The 19,068-nt window shown below is 43.7% G+C and overlaps 1 protein-coding gene across 6 annotated transcripts in view; it reads right to left on the reverse strand.

Moving 5' to 3' along the window:
• Positions 1 to 19,068, reverse strand: part of ARB2A (ARB2 cotranscriptional regulator A) — a 792,581-nt gene that overhangs the window by 711,635 nt on the left and 61,878 nt on the right. For all 6 annotated transcript variants that reach the window (XM_063964011.1, XM_063964006.1, XM_063964010.1 and 3 more), the window contains 3 exons: positions 16,319 to 16,445; positions 7,703 to 7,804; positions 5,596 to 5,696 (listed from right to left, as the gene is read on the reverse strand). In XM_063964011.1, coding sequence (XP_063820081.1) covers positions 5,596 to 5,696; positions 7,703 to 7,804; positions 16,319 to 16,427 — 312 coding nt within the window. In that variant the 5' untranslated portion in view covers positions 16,428 to 16,445. The remainder of the gene's footprint in view (positions 1 to 5,595; positions 5,697 to 7,702; positions 7,805 to 16,318; positions 16,446 to 19,068) is intronic.

Here is a 19,068-nt window from a genome sequence, read left to right on the forward strand (position 1 = left end):
TCGCCCAGCGAAGAATCCTTGTAGTTTCTGCCATTTCCCTCCTGCTTCTTGTGCCGCCCTGTCTGTTTACGTGGGCGACTGCCGTGATGTTGTCCCACTGGATCAATACCGGCTGACCTTGAAGCAGAGGTCTTGCTAAGCTTAGAGCATTGTCAATTGCCCTTAGCTCCAGTATATTTATGTGGAGAGAAGTCTCCAGACTTGATCACACTCTCTGGAAATTTTTTCCTTGTGTGACTGCTCCCCAGCCACTCAGGCTGGCATCCGTGGTCACCAGGACCCAGTCCTGAATGCCGAATCTGCGGCCCTTTCATAGATGAGCACTCTGCAGCCACCGCAGAAGAAACACCCTTGTCCTTGGAGACAGGGTTATCCGCTGATGCATCTGAAGATGCGATCCGGACCATTTTTCCAGCAGATCCCACGGAAAGGTTCTTGCATGAAATCTACCGAATGGGATCGCTTTGTAAGAAACCACCATTTTTCACAGGATCCTTGTGCAATGATGCACTGATACTTTTCCTGGTTTTAGGAGGTTCCTGACTAGCTCGGATAACTCCCTGGCTTTCTTCTCCGGGAGAAAACATCCTTTTCTGGACTGTGTCCAGAATCATCCCTAGGAACAGTAGACGTGTCGTCGGAAAAAACTGCGATTTTGGAATATTTAGAATCCACTCGTGCTGTCGTAGAACTACTTAAGATAGTGCTACTCCGACCTCCAACTGTTCTCTGGACCTTGCCCTTATCAGGAAAGCGTCCATATTTCTTTTAAGAAGAATCATCATTTCGGCCATTACCTTGGTAAAGACCCGGGGTGCCGTGGACAATCCAAACGGCAGCGTCTGAACTGATAGTGACAGTTCTGTACCACGAACCTGAGGTACCCTTGGTGAGAAGGCAAATTTGGACATGTAGGTAAGCGTCCCTGATATCCAGTGACACCATATCGTCCCCTTCTTCCTGGTTCGCTATCACTACTCTGAGTGACTCCATCTTGATTTGAACGCTTGTATGTAAGTGTTCAAATATTTCAGATCTCACCGAGCCGTCTGGCTTCAGTACCACAATATAGTGTGGAATAATACCCCTTCCCTTGTTGTAGAAGGGGTACTTTGATTATCACCTGCTGGGAATACAGCCTGTGAATTGTTCCCAATACTGCCTCCCTGTCGGAGGGAGACGTTGGTAAAGCAGACTTCAGGAACTTGTGAGGGGGAGACGTCTCGAATTTCCAATGTACACCTGGGATACTACGTGTAGGATCCAGGAGTCCACTTGTGAGTGAGCCCCCTGCGTGCTGAAACTCTTGAGATGACCCCCTACCGCACCTGAGTCCGCTTGTACGGCCCCAGCGTCATGCTGCGGACTTGGCAGAAGCTGTGGAGGGCTTCTGTTCCTGGGAATGGGCTGCCTGCTGCAGTCTTCTTCCCTTTCCTCTACCCCTGGGCAGATATGACTGGCCCTTTTGCCCGCCTGCCCTTATGGGGACGAAAGGACTGAGACTGAAAAGACTGTCCTTTTCTGCTGAGATGTGACTTGGGGTAACAAAAGGTGGATTTTTCAGCTGTTGCCATGGCCACCAGGTCCGATGGACCGCCCCTTTATACGGCAATACTTCCATGTGCCGTCTGGAATCTGCATCACCTGACCACTGTCGTGTCTTCGTCTGGCAGATATGGACATCACATTTACTCTTGATGCCAGAATGCAAATATCCCTCTGCGCATCTCGCATATATAGAAATGCATCTATAGTCAATAAAATCTTGTCCCTGTCAAGGGTATCAATATTTTCAGTCAGGAAATCCGACCAAGCCCCCTCAGCGCTGCACATCCAGTCTGAGGCGATTGCTGGTCGTAGTATAACACCAGTATGTGTGTATATACTTTTAGGATATTTTTCAGCTTCCTATCAGCTGGCTCCTTGAGGGCTGCCGTATCTGGAGACGGTAACGCCCCTTGTTTTTATAAGCGTGTGAGCGCCTTATCCACCCTAAGGTGTGTTTCCCAACTCGCCCTAACTTCTGGCGGGAAAGGGTATACCGCCAATAATTTTCTATCGGAGGAAACCCACGTATCATCACACACTTCATTTAATTTATCTGATTCAGGAAAAACTACAAGTAGTTTATTCACACCCTACATAATACCCTTATTTGTGGTACTTGTAGTATCAGAAATATGTAACACCTCCTTCATTGCCCTTAACATGAAACGTGTGGCCCTAAAGGAAAATACGTTTGTTTCTTCACCGTCGACACTGGAGTCAGTGTCCGTGTCTGTGTCTGTGTCGACCGACTGAGGTAAATGGGCGTTTTTACAAGCCCCTGACGGTGTCTGAGACGCCTGGACAGGTACTAATTTGTTTGCCGGCCGTCTCATGTCGTCAACCGACCTTGCAGCGTGTTGACATTATCACGTAATTCCTAAATAAGCCATCCATTCCAGTGTCGACTCCCTAGAGAGTGACATCACCAATACAGGCAATTTGCTCCGCCTCCTCACCAACATCGTCCTCCTACATGTCGACACACACGTACCGACACACATCACACACACAGGGAATGCTCTGATAGAGGACAGGACCCCACTAGCCCTTTGGGGAGACAGAGGGAGAGTTTGCCAGCACACACCAAAAACGCTATAATTATACAGGGACAACCCCTTATACAAGTGTTTTCCCTTATAGCATTTTTATATATGTAATCATATCGCAAAATAAGTGCCCCCCCTCTCTGTTTTAACCCTGTTTCTGTAGTGCAGTGCAGTGGAGAGCCTGGGAGCCTTCCTCACAGCAGAGCTGAGCAGGAAAATGGCGCCGTGTGCTGAGGAGAATAGGCCCCGCCCCTTTTTCGGCGGGCTCTTCTCTCGGAGTTTGTGAGATCTGGCAGGGGTTAAATACATCCATATAGCCTCAAGGGCTATATGTGATGTATTTTAGCCATAAAAAGGTATTATACATTGCTGCCCAGGGCGCCCCCCCCCAGCGCCCTGCACCCTCAGTGACAGTTGGTGACTGTTGGTGAAGTGTGCTGACAACAATGGCGCACAGCTGCAGTGCTGTGCGCTACCTTATGAAGACTGAAAGTCTTCTGCCGCCTGTTTCTGGACCTCTGGACCTCTTCAACTTCGGCATCTGCAAGGGGGGTCGGCGGCACGGCTCCGGGACCGGACTCCATGGCTGGGCCTGTGTTCGATCCCTCTGGAGCTAATGGTGTCCAGTAGCCTAAGAAGCAAATCCATCCTGCACGCAGGTGAGTTTACTTCTCTCCCCTAAGTCCCTCGTAGCAGTGAGCCTGTTGCCAGCAGGACTCACTGAAAATAAAAAACCTAACTTAAACTTTTATTCTAAGCAGCTCAGGAGAGCCACCTAGATTGCACCCTTCTCGTCGGGCACAAAAATCTAACTGAGGCTTGGAGGAGGGTCATAGGGGGAGGAGCCAGTGCACACCACCTGATCCTAAAGCTTTTATTATTGTGCCCTGTCTCCTGCGGAGCCGCTATATCCCCATGGTCCTTACGGAGTCCCAGCACCCACTAGGACGTCAGAGAAATCTAAGATATTAACTTTCATAGTCTAAACTCTTGGAGATGTATGTATTTGTATATATATATATATATATATATATATATATATATATATATATATATATATATATATATATATATAGATATAATTCCAGCAAATTGTGATAGCAGGAGTATGTGTGTGTGTGTGTGTATATATATATATATATATATATATATATATATATATATATATATATATATATATGGATATATGTGGATATATGTATATCTTGAGGATTGAAATAATCATATCATGTGTGGGATCATATTGTTCAGAGTCACGTAAACATTAATCTGGTGGGAATAAGAACATTATTATATATTACGAGATTAAGTTATTAATAATACCAGATTTATGTATGATTAATGTGATTAACTGGTCATGGGGCGGGAACTCAGATGCAAACAACAGAAACCACATCTCAAGTCCTAGCCATCGCCCACTTCTTGAGCTGACCAATGGTCCCCGGTGCACAGGATATGTCCCACCCCCGAACCAATGGAAGAAGAGCACACAGTGTCTATTGTATTATGTTTTGATCTACTGTATAAAGAGCCAGCTGCAGGCCAGGTCACTATCACAGACTCTGAAGGTCATCACCCGTGATGACAGAGGACCGTACCGGGTAGCGCAAGCGATTCCAATCACGTATGTACATTGACTGTAGCCATTATTCTGTTATATATTGTCTTGTATTGTAGTATATAATTTGTATTGTAAACCCCATTTCAGAAATAATCCACTGTGGTGTCGGAACCCAGCGGTAAAATCACAATTGGGGTCGTGTGCTCATTGCCCTGCTAAGGTTTAAAGTGTATTATTATTATTGCATTGCATTGCTGTAGAAGGTTTAAAGCATGGGTCTTCAACCTGCGGCCCTCCAGCTGCTGTGGAACTATACATCCCAGCATGCCCTGCCTCAGTTTTAGCATACCTTAATAGGAAAACTGTAGCAGGGCATGCTGGGATGTGTAGTTTCACAGCAGCTGGAGGGCCACAGGTTGAAGACCTGTGGTTTAAAGTGTATCTCTAGGTGTGTACGCGCTGTGAGTACTTTGTACCGTCAGCGCGGTGTGTGGACACCGCGGGACTCTGTACGGGACTCTGTACGCTAATAGCGTAAAAGGTGCGTAGAGTGTGAATTAAGTATAGCAGCCGCAGCGGCTAAAGGTTTAAAGTGTATTTACGGTGTGTTTAAGGTATAGCTTTTATTCCTGTAAAGATAATCAGCATTATCACAAATTTGCTGCTGCGATCAGGTCTGAATTAGGCCCAATATCCGATGTGGTATTAAAAGTATTCCACAACTAATGGACGTGTTGGTGATCACACAGTGTGGCTATAATCAGTGCTGTAACAATGTTCCCCTCATAATTAGAAATTCAATGCTCTGTATAAGTTCAATGCTCTGCATATTGGGAGTTTCAGAAAGGAACCCGTACAGCGGTGTCTACGTGTTTTTCTGAAACTCCCAATATGCAGATGAACAGTAATAGATGAAGGTAGAGCTGCTGCTAACCACGGTGCAGTAGTGGGCCATGCAGGATTGTTACAGGATAGCCCAGGCGGGCACCTTGCAGCAATAATAGGGGCAACCCGAGTAGCCAAATACATTTGGGCATTACAACCTCACCATCTCTGGACAGCTTAAAGCTTTCTATAGTGTATGGGGTTAATAAATCCTAAGAGGCACATAATTAACAAACATTTTACAACCAGCTGAACGTGTTCCTTCGCAGTTGGTCAATGTATTCGTCAGTGACAGTAACGTAAACAATATAAGGTTCGGATGGGTCTGTATCAGATACACTGCCAGACAGCCTTGTTACAGATGACGTTCTTCGCATCTATCCTCTGGACCAGTGTCTCAGCTAAGCTGTGCACTAGAAAAGGACAAGCTGAAATCCTACACATTAAAAATCTATACATACAACTACCCTGGGAATACATTTAGTTTAAGCATGCACATTTTTTTTTATCCAAGTGAAAAATCACTTAATTGTAAAGGTTCAAGCCATAACACACCTCTCCTAGGGCTTCATACCGCTTCTGGTTCCATCTGTGCAAGTCCTCCCGATAGTTGAAGACAAACGGATCTCCAGTTGTAATATGTCGCAGCTGACCATCTATTTTAAACATAAGTTTTACAGTATACTGTATAAACAAAATTAACAGATTCATATTCACAATTATCCAAAAACATAACCAAGTTAGGTAAAAGTCATAAAACAAAAACGAACAAAAAACAAACGAACAAAAAACAGCTCAGCAGTTCAAGAAGAAAAATGGATCCTGTCGTAACAAACAAACAAACAAACATTTGGTTTATAGGGTTTAATTCATAGATGTAAGTAAGCACAATGGTTTACATACATCTCCGATGTTAGATGATCTGAGCATGCATACGATCTGATGTCTGGGGGCGGGGAAGCGATGACCAGCGTTTCAGAAAACGGGGTCCCCCCCTTTTTTTCTAGGCGTGGAGAGGCCACTGGCTGCTTTCTTGGTTGCAGATTTACTGGTCCTACTCCAGCCATCCTGAGTAACCCAAGGGTTACTCAATGGCTGATGTTGATGCAGATGATCCAATGCTGCGTCCTCAGACTCAGTAGCCACCAACAAGCGTCTCCTGCGGCATTAGCTGCTACATACAAACATTAGGGCAGGACGGATGGTGTAATGGTTAGCATTACTGCCTCACAGCACTGAGGTCATGGGTTCGACTACCACCATGGCCCTGTGTGGAGTTTGTATATTCTCTCCGTACTTGTGTGGGGGTAATTAGGTTTCCTTCCACAATCCAAAAATATACTGGTAGATTAATTGGCACCTGACAAAATTAACCCTAGCATGTGTGCATGTGGTAGGGAATATAGATTGTAAGCTCCATTGGGGCAGGGACTGATGTGAATGGCCAAAATATTCTCTATAAAGCGCCGTTGAATATGTGTGCGCTATATAAATAACTGGTAATAAATAAATAATACAAAGTAGCAGTGTCTGTGCAATTGCATACATCTATGAATCAGGCCCAAAAATGAAAAAGACAGTCATAAAAAAAATAAAAAAAAATGTAAGAAGAAAGAACAACATATACCTATACAAACAGGTTACCATTACATTTGGGAACATCTGCTAAATAACATTTTGACTACATGGTTCCTTTACAATCATAATCCAAAACATTGACCTGCTGCAGAGTTTACATTTGAAGCCAGGTAATTATCCATCATGCAATACCTTCAGGGAGGTGTCAGATTGACTCCAAAATTTATTCTGCAGCAGGACAACGTCCCCAAACACACAGCCAATGTCATTTAGAACTATCTTCAGCATTAAGAAGAACAAGGAGTGCTGGAAGTGATGATATGGTTCCCACAGAGGCCTGATCTCACTCATCATTGAGTCTGTCTGGGATTACATAAAGAGAAAGAAGGATTTGAGCAAGCCTACATCCACAGAAGATCTGTGGTTAGTTCCTTCAAAAACTGTGTGCAAGTGTACCTAGAAGAACTGATGCTGGTTTAAAGGAAAAGGGTGGTCAGACCAAACACTGATTTGATTTAGATTTATCTTCTGTTCATTCACTGTGCATTTTGTTAATTGATAAAAATAACCTTTTACCACTTCTATTTTTGACAGCATTCTTACTTTGCAGCATTTTTTCCATGCCTGCCTAAAAGTTTTGCACAGTACTGTATTTTTGTACAGTTTTTGCAAAGCAACTTGACATGAGTGCGATGAGACTTGTAGCTCCACTGGGATAGCCAAACCGATCCTCGAGCCCTCCTAACAATTCTTGTTTTTTCTGATCACCTGTGGATCTTTTAAAACGTGACGGTTGGTAATACACCTGGGAACCTGCTAGGTGGTATAGAAAATGTGAACTGCTTTAAGGATCGAACTGGCCACCCTGAACTCCACCATTATGTAATAGAAGAGAAGTGTGTAGCTTTCCAGCATGTATCTAGCTAGCTACCTTTCCTTCCACCATGAAAGCCATATACTGACCAAAGAATGATTGATACAATTTGGACACCTGTCCCATATGCTGGAACAGGTTGGCCTCCCATGTCATTTTTGCATTTAGGTCTCCGCCAATGTAATGTGCCATTTTGTAAATGAAACTTACTTTCGTTAAATGCATATTCAAACCCTTCCAAGGTATCGGGGAATTCAAGAGGAGGCTCATCTTTTTTCATCAGCTCATCCAAATCTATTCTGGAAAGCAGATCTGAATGTAAAGATAAACAAGGAAATGGTTAGACTTCATCTTACCCAAAATGCATTGGGGGAGATTAAGCAAATCTTGGCGAGAGATATAGTGGAGAAGTTGCTCAAAAGCAACCAATAAGCTACTGTCAGTTTTCTAGCACAGACTGGTTGCTATTGGCAACTGCTCCAATTTTTGCTCAATTTCCCTCTTTGTTTATATTTATTCACGTTGACAAAAGTAAAGTAAATAAGAAAACAAAAAACTCAAAAAAAGATACACCTACTAAAAACCCAGGGTTGTTTGGGAATTTATAAACCGCTATGGCTAGCTACAAATCATGTGACACTGGCGAAGCATCATGGGAGATGTAGTTTAGTTTCAGCAGCAATGGTAGAGCAAATCTCTTCTATAGAGAAGAGCTAAACAAGTGGCAGCATTGTCAGACATCCTGGCCGCCACTATTATAGGACCATTTTTGTTATTAATATTTGACTGTGTGCACGGACCCTCCTCATGTAAATAGATGGACATCATTTCTACAGGGGTGTCAAAGACTTAATGACGTCTGCATCATTATTTTACGTTTTCATGGGGGAGAAGAAAAGCTAGCAACCCTCATAAGACAAGCAATATTGTAGCATTCATGGTCATGAATAAATATACCAGGGGGTACAGTATAATTTATCACTGTTTATCATAAAATCTTTCCTAAACTTGTTAAAAAGGATTTTCCTACATTAGGTAGCTTATTTTTTATTTTTTATTTAATTTTGTTTACATGGTGAAACAAACTGGAAAGGCAATACAAAGAGGAAAAGGACAAACGGTTATAGAACCACCGTCCAACATAGACCATATTATTTTTGGAAAAAAGAACAACAACAACAACCGGAAGAAAAAAAACATCGTCAGGAAAGCAACAAACGTAGGGGGGGGGGGGGGGAAGAGGACCACGTTACAGTCATATATTAATAGATATTTCGAGAACTTTCAAGGAAGAATAGAAAAAGAGAGAAAAGGAAAGAGGAAGGAGAAAGAGTAACAATTGTTGCCCATGGGTCCGCGGAGGGAGCTAACAACAGGAGGGAGGAGGCGATAATCTACGCTCTGCAAGGAGCCAGGGGGTCCAAACCTGATCAAAGGTGTGCCCTCGATCATGGAGATAGTATGTGATCTTCTCCATAGCTGCAATGTGCCATACTTTGGCTTTGAGAGCTGAGAGAGAAGGGGGGGAGGGGGGGGGGGGGGGGGGGAAGTATTTTTCCAATTAAGAGCGATCAGCGATTTTGCCGCAGTTAAAATGTGTGTAGCCAATTTTTTGGAGAATTTATCAGGGATCGGGGGAGGGTAACACAGCAAAAAAATCCAGGGATCTTTCGGCACCGGGGATTCCAGAAGGGAATTCAGGAGGGAGTGAACTAAGTCCCAGAAGGGAACGATAATAGGACAGGCCCACCATATATGTAGCATAGTACCTCTGCAACCGCAATCACTCCAACAGTTCGGAGAGGAAGACGGGAAAAGTTTATTGAGTATCAGGAGTATAGCGATAGTAAATCTTGTATGCCGTCTCTTTAATAGTGGTTGCAATAGAGCTCTTAGCTATCCCCAGTCTCATGTCGTCCAAGTCCTCGTCATCCGGGGGAGACCCAAGATCTCGTTCCCAAGCAATTTCGTGGGACCTGGAAGAGGGAAGGGTGGAGTCCAGGAGGAGGGAATAAAGCTGGGATATTAAGCCTTTGGAGAGGTGATGGTTTTTACATATATTTTCAAAGGGAATAAGGTCCCGAAGTAGAACAGAGGAGGGCAAGTAAGACAAGAAGTGGCGAATTTGTAGGAATTGGAAAGGGTTGAGTGTCCGTGAAGGGGTCATCTGTTAAAGATCAGATAGGGGTAACCATTGGCCCCGTTTGGCAAAATCAGCTGGGAATTTAATACCAAGCAGTGTCCATGTACGGAATCTCGTTATCAAGGATCCCGGAGGAAACAGGGGGTTCTGCCAAATAGGGGTCAAGGGCGAGGGAAAGGAGGAAGATTCATCTTCACAGAGTAACAGTCCCAGAGTTTAAGATTAAATTTGATAGTGGGGAGTAGTTTGGATGTTGGGGGTCGGGAAGTGGGAGCTAGACCCCACAAGGGGGTCAGGTCTGGAAGGTTAATATAAGCTGATTCAATATCTAGCCAGGAGACAGAACCAGAAGGAGCATAGGAGGTGACAATGTGGAATAGAGTTTAATATCGGGGAGACTCCTACCGCCAGCGGAGATTGGTCTTTTCAGAGTGTTGGCAGCAATGCGAGGGGGCCTGTGATTCCAAATGAAACGGACAAGAGCTTTCTGGATACTGCAAAGGAAGGAAGCAGGGACAGCTACAGGGAGGGTCTGGAAGAGATAAAGCCATTTGGGGATTATATTCATTTTGACCGCTATAATCCTACCCAGCCACGAGATGATGAGACTATTCCAAGACGATAAATCAGATTGTGTCGTGGAGAGAAGAGGTGGAAAGTTTTCACGAAAGAGAGAGTCGTAGTGAGAGGTCAAATAAATCCCCAAATATTTGATCTTTGTAGGTTGCCATTTAAAATTGAAGTTAGTCCGAAGAGTTACGGCCTTCTGGGGGGGGGGGGGGGACATGGAGCAGCATAGCCTCTGACTTGGAGTAGTTCATCTTATAGTCCGATATAAGACTATAAGAATGGAGGACTGAGCATAAATTCCGGAACGATATGACCGGTTGAGTCGGTAGCTTATTATTTTAGGTACAATAACTTAGAAATAAAATGCTTTTGGCATTTACTAAACAATCTCTGCTCTCAAGTATTCCAGATTGAGAACCACTGATATATACAGATGTGTCTTCATACAGCCAGCCTCGGGTGCTCATTCAGCTTCAGTTGTTTTGCTAAAATAGCAAAACTGCAACTGGCAGCGATCGCTGTGGGCCGCCCGGCACAGGGCAAGGCCGCCCAGCATGAAAATACCCGAAAGTTATGTGTGGAAGCCCCCTGCCTCTGCAGCCAGACCATTTTTCGTGTCGCAGCCGTCGCGTGTGATGTCATGCGGTCCCTCCGAACCCGCCCTGTTTCCGACAACACGCCTGCCCAACGCTGAGTTGTCACTCCTGCAACGCTGCCCCGCAAACGCCTCTGCCCGTCAATCAGGCAGAGGTGTTCGCATGACTGAGCGGGTCCTGTGCGTGCACACTACGGGGACATATGGGAAGATGCAATTGAATCTCAAATCCGTCTGAACCTGAATATCCCCCTCAATACGCCATGCAGCACGAGATGCTTTGTGTGAGTGAATTGCCAGGTCCCGTGCAACTCTGCTAATGATGTGTCAAAGTCAGAAAAATATCATGCTGCACATTGCCATATATGCACCTCATGCGTGTGCCCGCTGCACGTGCATGAGCCCTCCCGTGCGTGCGTATACTCGCAGTCGCGTGCACTCGCAGGCGCACGATATGCGCATTTACGGTAGAGTTTGTGTGCGTCTAGCGGGCGACTCGATCGTTACATATTTTAGTCATATAATGTATTTTGTAGATTATGGTCCCTTTGATAGAATCTGAAAGTTTAGTTAATGTAGTATGTTCAGAGACAAAGAGATCCCTCTTAGTTTGATACGAAGGGTCAGACAGGGGTGACACAGTGGTGTTTAGTATCCATCGGAAGAGTATTAAATTAGCAATATTCCGGTGTTGGTTAGAAACGGATTAATCGCTTGTGCGTATAGTTATGGCCATAAGAAGTTTATGGACATTTGCTATATTTGCAGTTTATTACCCATGCGGCGGGAAACCTGATTTTCCCACCCACCTGAGCAGTTGGAAATAGTCACAGCCCACCTGTATGAACCAACCTATGACCTTTTGTTATAATGCGGAGACGGATTCCTGTGTCCAATGAACAATAAGAATGTAGGGACCATTGTACTGTACTGTGTGTAAGTGTATATAAAGACAAGCCGACCTGGGCCAGCTCTCTACTCTTCTCAACGGTTCTCATCACTGATAATCGGGAGCTGGATATCCAGAAAGGCGCTTGCGATTGTATCCCCTTGTGCGTAAGTTCTCTGCAGCCATATTTATCTCCTTTTTGTTGTAAGCCATTTCTCTCTCTCTTTCCCCTTAAATGTAATTGTGCCGCTATTGTAATTTTAACGTGTAGTAATTCGGTTAGGTATTTTATGTTAGTTTGGTAGTGTATAAGTTGTAATGTGTATTCTTTTGCAATTGAACGTTCATTCTCTCCCTTAAAGGTGTTAGAACCTTAGACCGGTATTTGAGTGTTTATTATATTGCTAAAGGTGTTCTCTGAGCGTCACATACGCTCATACAGCTTTTAAACTAACAAGGTTACACTGTGTTGCATTTACACCCTAACACTGCACAAAGGTTTACAGTATAAGTACATTATTTATGGTATAGTTATAAAGGTTTAACTCTGTGAGCGTCAGCGCCGCTTGTGATCTCCTCGTGGTCTCGAGCGTCCGCTACGCTGATAGCGTATCGTTACGTTAATCGGCAGCCTATAGCGTGCTTGCCTCTACGCATTAAGCCGTGAGCGAACGTGCCGCTCGTGCGTCTCGTCCACGGCTAAGCGTCCGCTACGCTAAGTGCGTACCCTTACGGTACCACATACTCCAATAGCGTACTGAGTCTCTTAACCTTTTAGCGTGTTTAATATAGGATATTATTAGGCTTCATCAGATGGGCGTCTTTTTTGCCGAAAATGCATCTTATTCGCAACACAATGTGACTAGGATGCACAAGGAGACTGTGCAGATTAATTTCAAATTGACACTTGTATATTGTGTGTGACTGAGACTGTATACGGAGCACCACGGCCACTACGTTGTAGCACTTCATATAAAGATTCAGAGACTCAGTCACACATAGATATACAAGTATCATATATCAGACGCATCGCAACTAAGACGCATTTTTGGGAAAACACCAAACGCTAGAAGATTCTCACAGGACCTGGCACGGCAACAGGGGCTGTTTGGCACGACTGAAGCAGTGATGTATGAGGACACAGATGTATCAGATGGAAGCAAAACATACCATTGCATAGGCTGAGAGATAACAAGGTACAGTTAAGCATATTAAAAACACAGAATGTAACTGCAGTTGGCCCATCTAGTATGTCCATGTACACACACACAAACTTACACACTAAGGTCACATTTTTGTCGCGAGCCAGTTAACCTACCAGTATATTTTTGGAGTGTGGGAGGAAACTGGAGTACCCGGAGGAAACCCACACAAGCGAAGGGGAGAATATACAAACTCCACACAGTTAGGTGGGAATTGAACCCATAACCTAAGTGCTGTGAGGCCGTAATGCAAACAATCAAAAATGTAAACAGACAATTGGGCCAAAGGAATTTTACTCACATACATTCCAATCCCTGTAATAGGTAGAGCACAGGGTAGGGGGTCTCCTCAGCACCTAAACATGAAGTCAGCCCATACAGCCCTGACTAAAATATACAAAATATGATCTTAATTGTTCTTCTGTGGTAACGCACCTTGAGGTGGAGATAAACCGCTCAAGTCCTTTCTGATGCATTGGTTCATAAAAGGCCAATGACTCATTAAAATAGAAACAAGATTACACCATATTTGTACTGATTAGGATGAGAAAACTACAGCAGAACACGAAAGAGAAATCTGCACTTGACCCAGTGAACTGACTAAATCCTACTTAGAGTTACAATGGCTGCTATAATAAGTGTACCATGAGCAGATTAGTTTCCCCAGGTTCATCTGATTGACTTCTATCACAGCGCTGCACATTTTCTCAGTCTTCCATAATTAAATGCATAGCAGAAGCTAAATGAGAAATCATTTCCATAGCATATTTGTGGAGATTTCCCATGTCTTTTCAGACTAGGCATAACCTTGCATTATGTAGCTATGTATGTTACTGAAATGAGGGTAGTTCTAAGGGGGAGGGGGGGTTATACAGCGCTAAAGATTAAGCAGCATAAAGAAATTATTTTGTAAGCCACAGGCAATTTAAGTACTTTACAAAACTACATGAACACTAATAATTACCCAGCAGTGATTCCCACAGGTGGCTATGCCCTCATTACATACTGCTGTACCCAATAATTAGGTAAATACGGGAACCTCAGTCTGCCTGGTAGGTACAGCGCCCACTGATTACTCCCTAGAGCAGGGACTGTGTTATCTACTCTGCTGGGTTCCAAAACACTCATTATACATGTACTATTGAGGTGCTTTCTCTGTATTAGCTGGGATAGGCATGGGCTGGGTTCATAAGTACTGACAAGATATCTATTTTACTGACGGTGTTCTAAAATAAACCTTATTATGTACATGTAACATTATTCATCTGTTTATTTGCATAATATGACTGCCATGTTCCTTACTACCCAGACTGCATAATCAGATAGCCAAAAGCAACTGTTAGTAGCTATTACACAACATGTGCAACAGACATACAGTACAGAATTATTACCAAGTAATATCCATTTGCATCCCCACATATCTGGTACTTCGCACATGAGTGGGAAAGACCTATACATGCATATGGATGTTTGATAGTCTAGATTACACTACCAGTATCAAGAAGCAGTGAAAAGTGTGGAGAAGTGAGCCAGTGGAGAAGTTGCCCATGGCAACCAATCAGCTGCTCCGTGCTCCGTACAATTGTATAGTATGCAAATTATAAATGTTACTTCAATGCTGATTGGTTGCTATGGGCAACTTCTCCACTGGCTCACTTCTCCATTTTTATCACTGCTTCATGAATAGACCCCTTACTGTGCTGCAAAGCAATGCATTAACTTGCTCTCCTACAGGGGACTCACAGACTTCTCGCACTGAAAGGAGTAAAGGAATATATAACAAAGCAAACAGCATGGATGTATAAACAGTATGCGGTTAATAGCCAGACGGTCGGGATCCCGACGCCAGAAGCCCAATGCAGTAAGCCCGAAATGGGACAAAACACAGAAGCCAATCTGTATGAACTTTGTATTATACAGTAATGGTGTATTTCACACCACAATCTACCATCTACCATCACTCGTTTGTGCGGTTGTGGACCCCGCTCCTCCTACTCTCTACCTCGGGCTGTGGTATGACACTGACCTCTTTCATTACAATAATGACTTTACTGCATCCCACAAGAGCAACACACTCTCTCCCTGAAATACTCTGAGCAGCTTGTAGCATTGTAAGGATTTGAATGATTACAGGTTGTTCTATTCCAGCCCACACGAATCTGGAGACACCTGGAGGAGCAGGACAGGAAGGCTAGAAAACAGTTCTTGGATCCTGGTTGAATAACTATGCAGATGTACCTTTCCATTATTCACATCCACAGGCAGAATGACACCTGGATACTTTTTTTCTAATGTGTAGGATAATAATTAGGTGCAATTTACCATTAAAGCTGCTGTAAAATACACTAATAACCTTTAGAACAACCCCCCTGCCCTAAATGTATAAAAAGCAGTGATACAGTAGGTAAATAATTCAGCAATTTCTTCCCGTGTTCCAGCTAAGTGTCATAAAAGTAGTGAACTAATTGTAATAGATTTCAGCGACATTATGCCGCCATTAGCGTGCCCAGAAGAAAGGTGTAAATTGGCTTGGTTATGATGGGTTTTTTTTTCTCAAAGACAGATTTCTCCTACTTGAACCAGATATTTCATCACATAATGGGATGGGAAGTTTCTGGTGTGGGAAATAAAATAAAAAGCAAAGGGTATGATACAGATTCACCAAAGTCCCATTGCTTAAAAATTAGGCTAGTTTGTTTGCAAATTACTGTAAATGAAGAATACCAAACATATGTAATATGCAATGGTCAGTATGCGCTATTTAGCTTAACGGATTACAGAATGTGGTAAATGGTGGAACGCAACATAGACACAAATGTTTAAGACTGAGCTGATCATCTTCCCTCCCTCCCACACAACCTCACCTCCCACAATTTCCTATTGATAGCACTACTATCGCCTCTGGCCCCCAAGTGCACTGTCTTGGAGTAATCTCTCATCGCTCTGCTAATGCACGCCGCCTCTCCTGCCACTGATTAGCTCCTCCCACTCCTACCTCCCAGATTCTGCATGTGCTGCTCCCTTTCTCTGGAATTCTCTACATCTCCCCATCAGACTCTCTACCTCTCTACAAAACTTCAAATGGGCTCTCAAGACCCACTTCTTCACCAAATCCAGCCATCTCTCATCCTAACCCTCTGTGGCCCAAACTTACTTTCTAAACCTTCTTTAATCTTCTTTTCAATACTCCCTTTGACTGCCCCAAATCTCTCGGTTTTATGTCACCCTGATACTTACTTCAGTGTTGTCTGCTGACGCAGCCATGTTTATATACCCTGTTCTTGTCCTATATTGTATTGAATTTTAAGTCACAGTCTTCTTGTTTTGCTTATTTGTTTATGAACTCTATAATTGGGCGCTGCGGATCCCACATGGCGCCATATAAATAAAGGATAATAATAATGACAAAATAAGACCAAGAACAAACCTTTTAATGCAGTTGTCTTTTCTTTTTCATCGGGACCTCCTACTTGTTGGAGTTGTGCCATACTTATACAAACAAATGAGAAGACTAATACAGAGAAGAAAATGGACATCAATCTTCTGGTACAACCCTACAGATGGAAACAAAACAGATAAAAAAAAAAGACATGATGATTTTTCCTTTTAATTCAAACTCATTGGGCTAAATGGAATATTTGAAATGATTGCCTCTTTAAAAATATGGACAGACTCACAAAAAGTCCTGCACATCCTGCAACTTGCAGCCTATTACATTTCCCCCACTATATTTATATTTTCCAATAGTTGCCTGTTAAGATATTAGAGTATAAAATAATCTTTTGTTTCTACGATGGCACAGTTTTCCATGATTTCCATGGGCAGTGACGTTTTACATATTTGTCCCTTAATTGTGACTGGAAGTGTCCCTACAGTTTTGTATGTCAACCAGGGGCGTTGGAGTGGGGGAGCAAGGGGTCAGCTCCCTCCCCACAAAAAAATGAGAGAGGCGCCATCCACCCGGACCCGCACGCATGTGCAGCCGCCAACTTCAGTGCTGCTGTATTAGCGGCGGTGCATCTGGCACAGTTACACAGTGGGCAGCACTGAAGCTGCCTTCCCTGTATGCTTGCCCCAACCTGGTTTCCTGTAGTATCTGCGCTCTGCAGAGAGCCGGAGACACGGAGGTAAGCAGCAGCATACCTGCTAGCTGTGGGGAAGGAGTAGGGGGAGGAGCTATGAGGATAAGGAGTATGCGCTCTACCTGGCAAATGTGTGTAATGGGCTCTAACAGGCGTATTGTGTAACGGGCTCTAACAGGCATAATGTGTACAAGCGGCTCTACCAGGTGTAATGTGTATAATGGGCTCTACCTGGCATAATGTGTGTAATGGGCTCTAGCTGGCATAATGTGTAAGGTGTAATGTGTACAAGAGGCCACTCCCAGCTGCTCCATAGAGTTACAGGTGCAATAGACCTGTGGAAGGTGGCCAGGAGCTAGGGGCGCTAAACTGAGATTTTATCTTGCCCACCCCAACCAAAAACCATTCTGACGCCCCGATGTCAACCAACCATAGCAATCCACTTCTGACCAGAGTAAAATGTTACTGTATTTAGATTTTATAAACAATTCTTGTCATTTATTCTTATTCTCTACTTAGTATTTATTAAAGAGAATTATTTAAAATGCAAGATAATTATTTTAAATAAATTAGGTTATATTTAAATCCAGTAAAGATACCATTAGGGATTTGCAGTGGTCTAAGGTCTGGGTAGATGCATGGGCTCAACAGCAAGGTGCCCATAGACACTACTAAACAGGAGATGCGTCACTCATTATGGTCTCAGCTCCTGTGATCTTCTTTGACATATGCCATCAATCTTATTTAAGTTTTTTAATCTTCAGAAAACAATAGCTTGATATGTGATCTAGTGTCAAAGAGGCACTGAGTACAATTCAATTCGATGACCATTGAATGGCACCAGAAATTAGCTTCTGGTGCTATTCAATACAGCACCCTGTGACACCCGGCTGCGGGAATTCACATCCCCCAATGATGTGAGATCATTGGGGGAGGGTATGATGTCACTGGAGAGTGACGGCATACCTCCCAACTGTCCTGACTGTGGTGGGACAATCCCATGTCGAGGGAGTTGGGAGGCCCACCTCTCACCAAGTCCTCAGAGGTGAATAGATGCTGTGTGCATGCGCAGTGTCTATTTCATGGTGAGGAAGGCTGGGTGTATGGCCAGCAGCTACCTGAGCACTTACCATAACCCTACAGCAGAGCAAAATGGGAGTGGGGTCACGATAAGAATTTCCCACAGGTCATGCCCCCTATTTTCAGGAGATCTTTCTTGGGGTTGACTAACTCAAAAGCTGGAATCTAGCCATAAATTGCATATTTTGAGTGTTGTGCAAATATTCAGAAAATCTATATTAAGGAATAATTTAATTTGTTTTTACGTTAACCTATCCACACTTCACTTAAAAAGGTCCAATGTTTATTTATTATCTATTTTCAATGTATTCTGAATGAACCCACATCACCAATGACAAAATAGTTGTTTACTAGGTATATTGTGTATCAGAAAGTACTTAAAGCATTTCCAACAGTCACATATCTCTCCCGCCCCCTCACTCCCTCCAGATTATTTGGTGTACATCACAAATGAATTTTTTTGTGCTTGCCACAAGTTCTATTCCTACTCTGTGGGTGTTGCGGACAACCACAGGTGGGAATAGCCCTCGACCCCTGCTGGCATTCAGGCGGCCGGGATCCCGGAGCCAGTATGCTGATCCCCAGGATCCAGACTACATCCCTGTGACATAGCAATAATGAATCATGTAGGTGAACTTGTTATTATTTTGTTTTTTTGCTCACTAGAGAGCAATGTTCTTTTTTTCATGATATTCTCACTATTATTAGCAGAAAACGGGTGTGGTTCGTTTTATCGACAGTGTCTAGGTCGACAATGTTTAGGTCGACCACTATAGGTCGACAGTCACTAGGTCGACATGGATGGAAGGTCGACAGGGTTTCTAGGTCGACATGTGCTAGGTCGACAGGTCTAAAGGTCGACATGAGGATTTTTTTTTTTAGTGTCGTTTTCTTCGTAGAGTTACCGGGATCCCAAATTAGTGCACCGCTTCGCTCGCCATGCTTCGGGCATGGTGCCTTCGCTTGGAACACTTTACCGTTCCAATCGTAGTCCACGTGGATCGTTAAGTATGAA

Source organism: Pseudophryne corroboree, chromosome 1 (assembly GCF_028390025.1).
Source record: "Pseudophryne corroboree isolate aPseCor3 chromosome 1, aPseCor3.hap2, whole genome shotgun sequence".
Classification (NCBI taxonomy): domain Eukaryota; kingdom Metazoa; phylum Chordata; class Amphibia; order Anura; family Myobatrachidae; genus Pseudophryne; species Pseudophryne corroboree.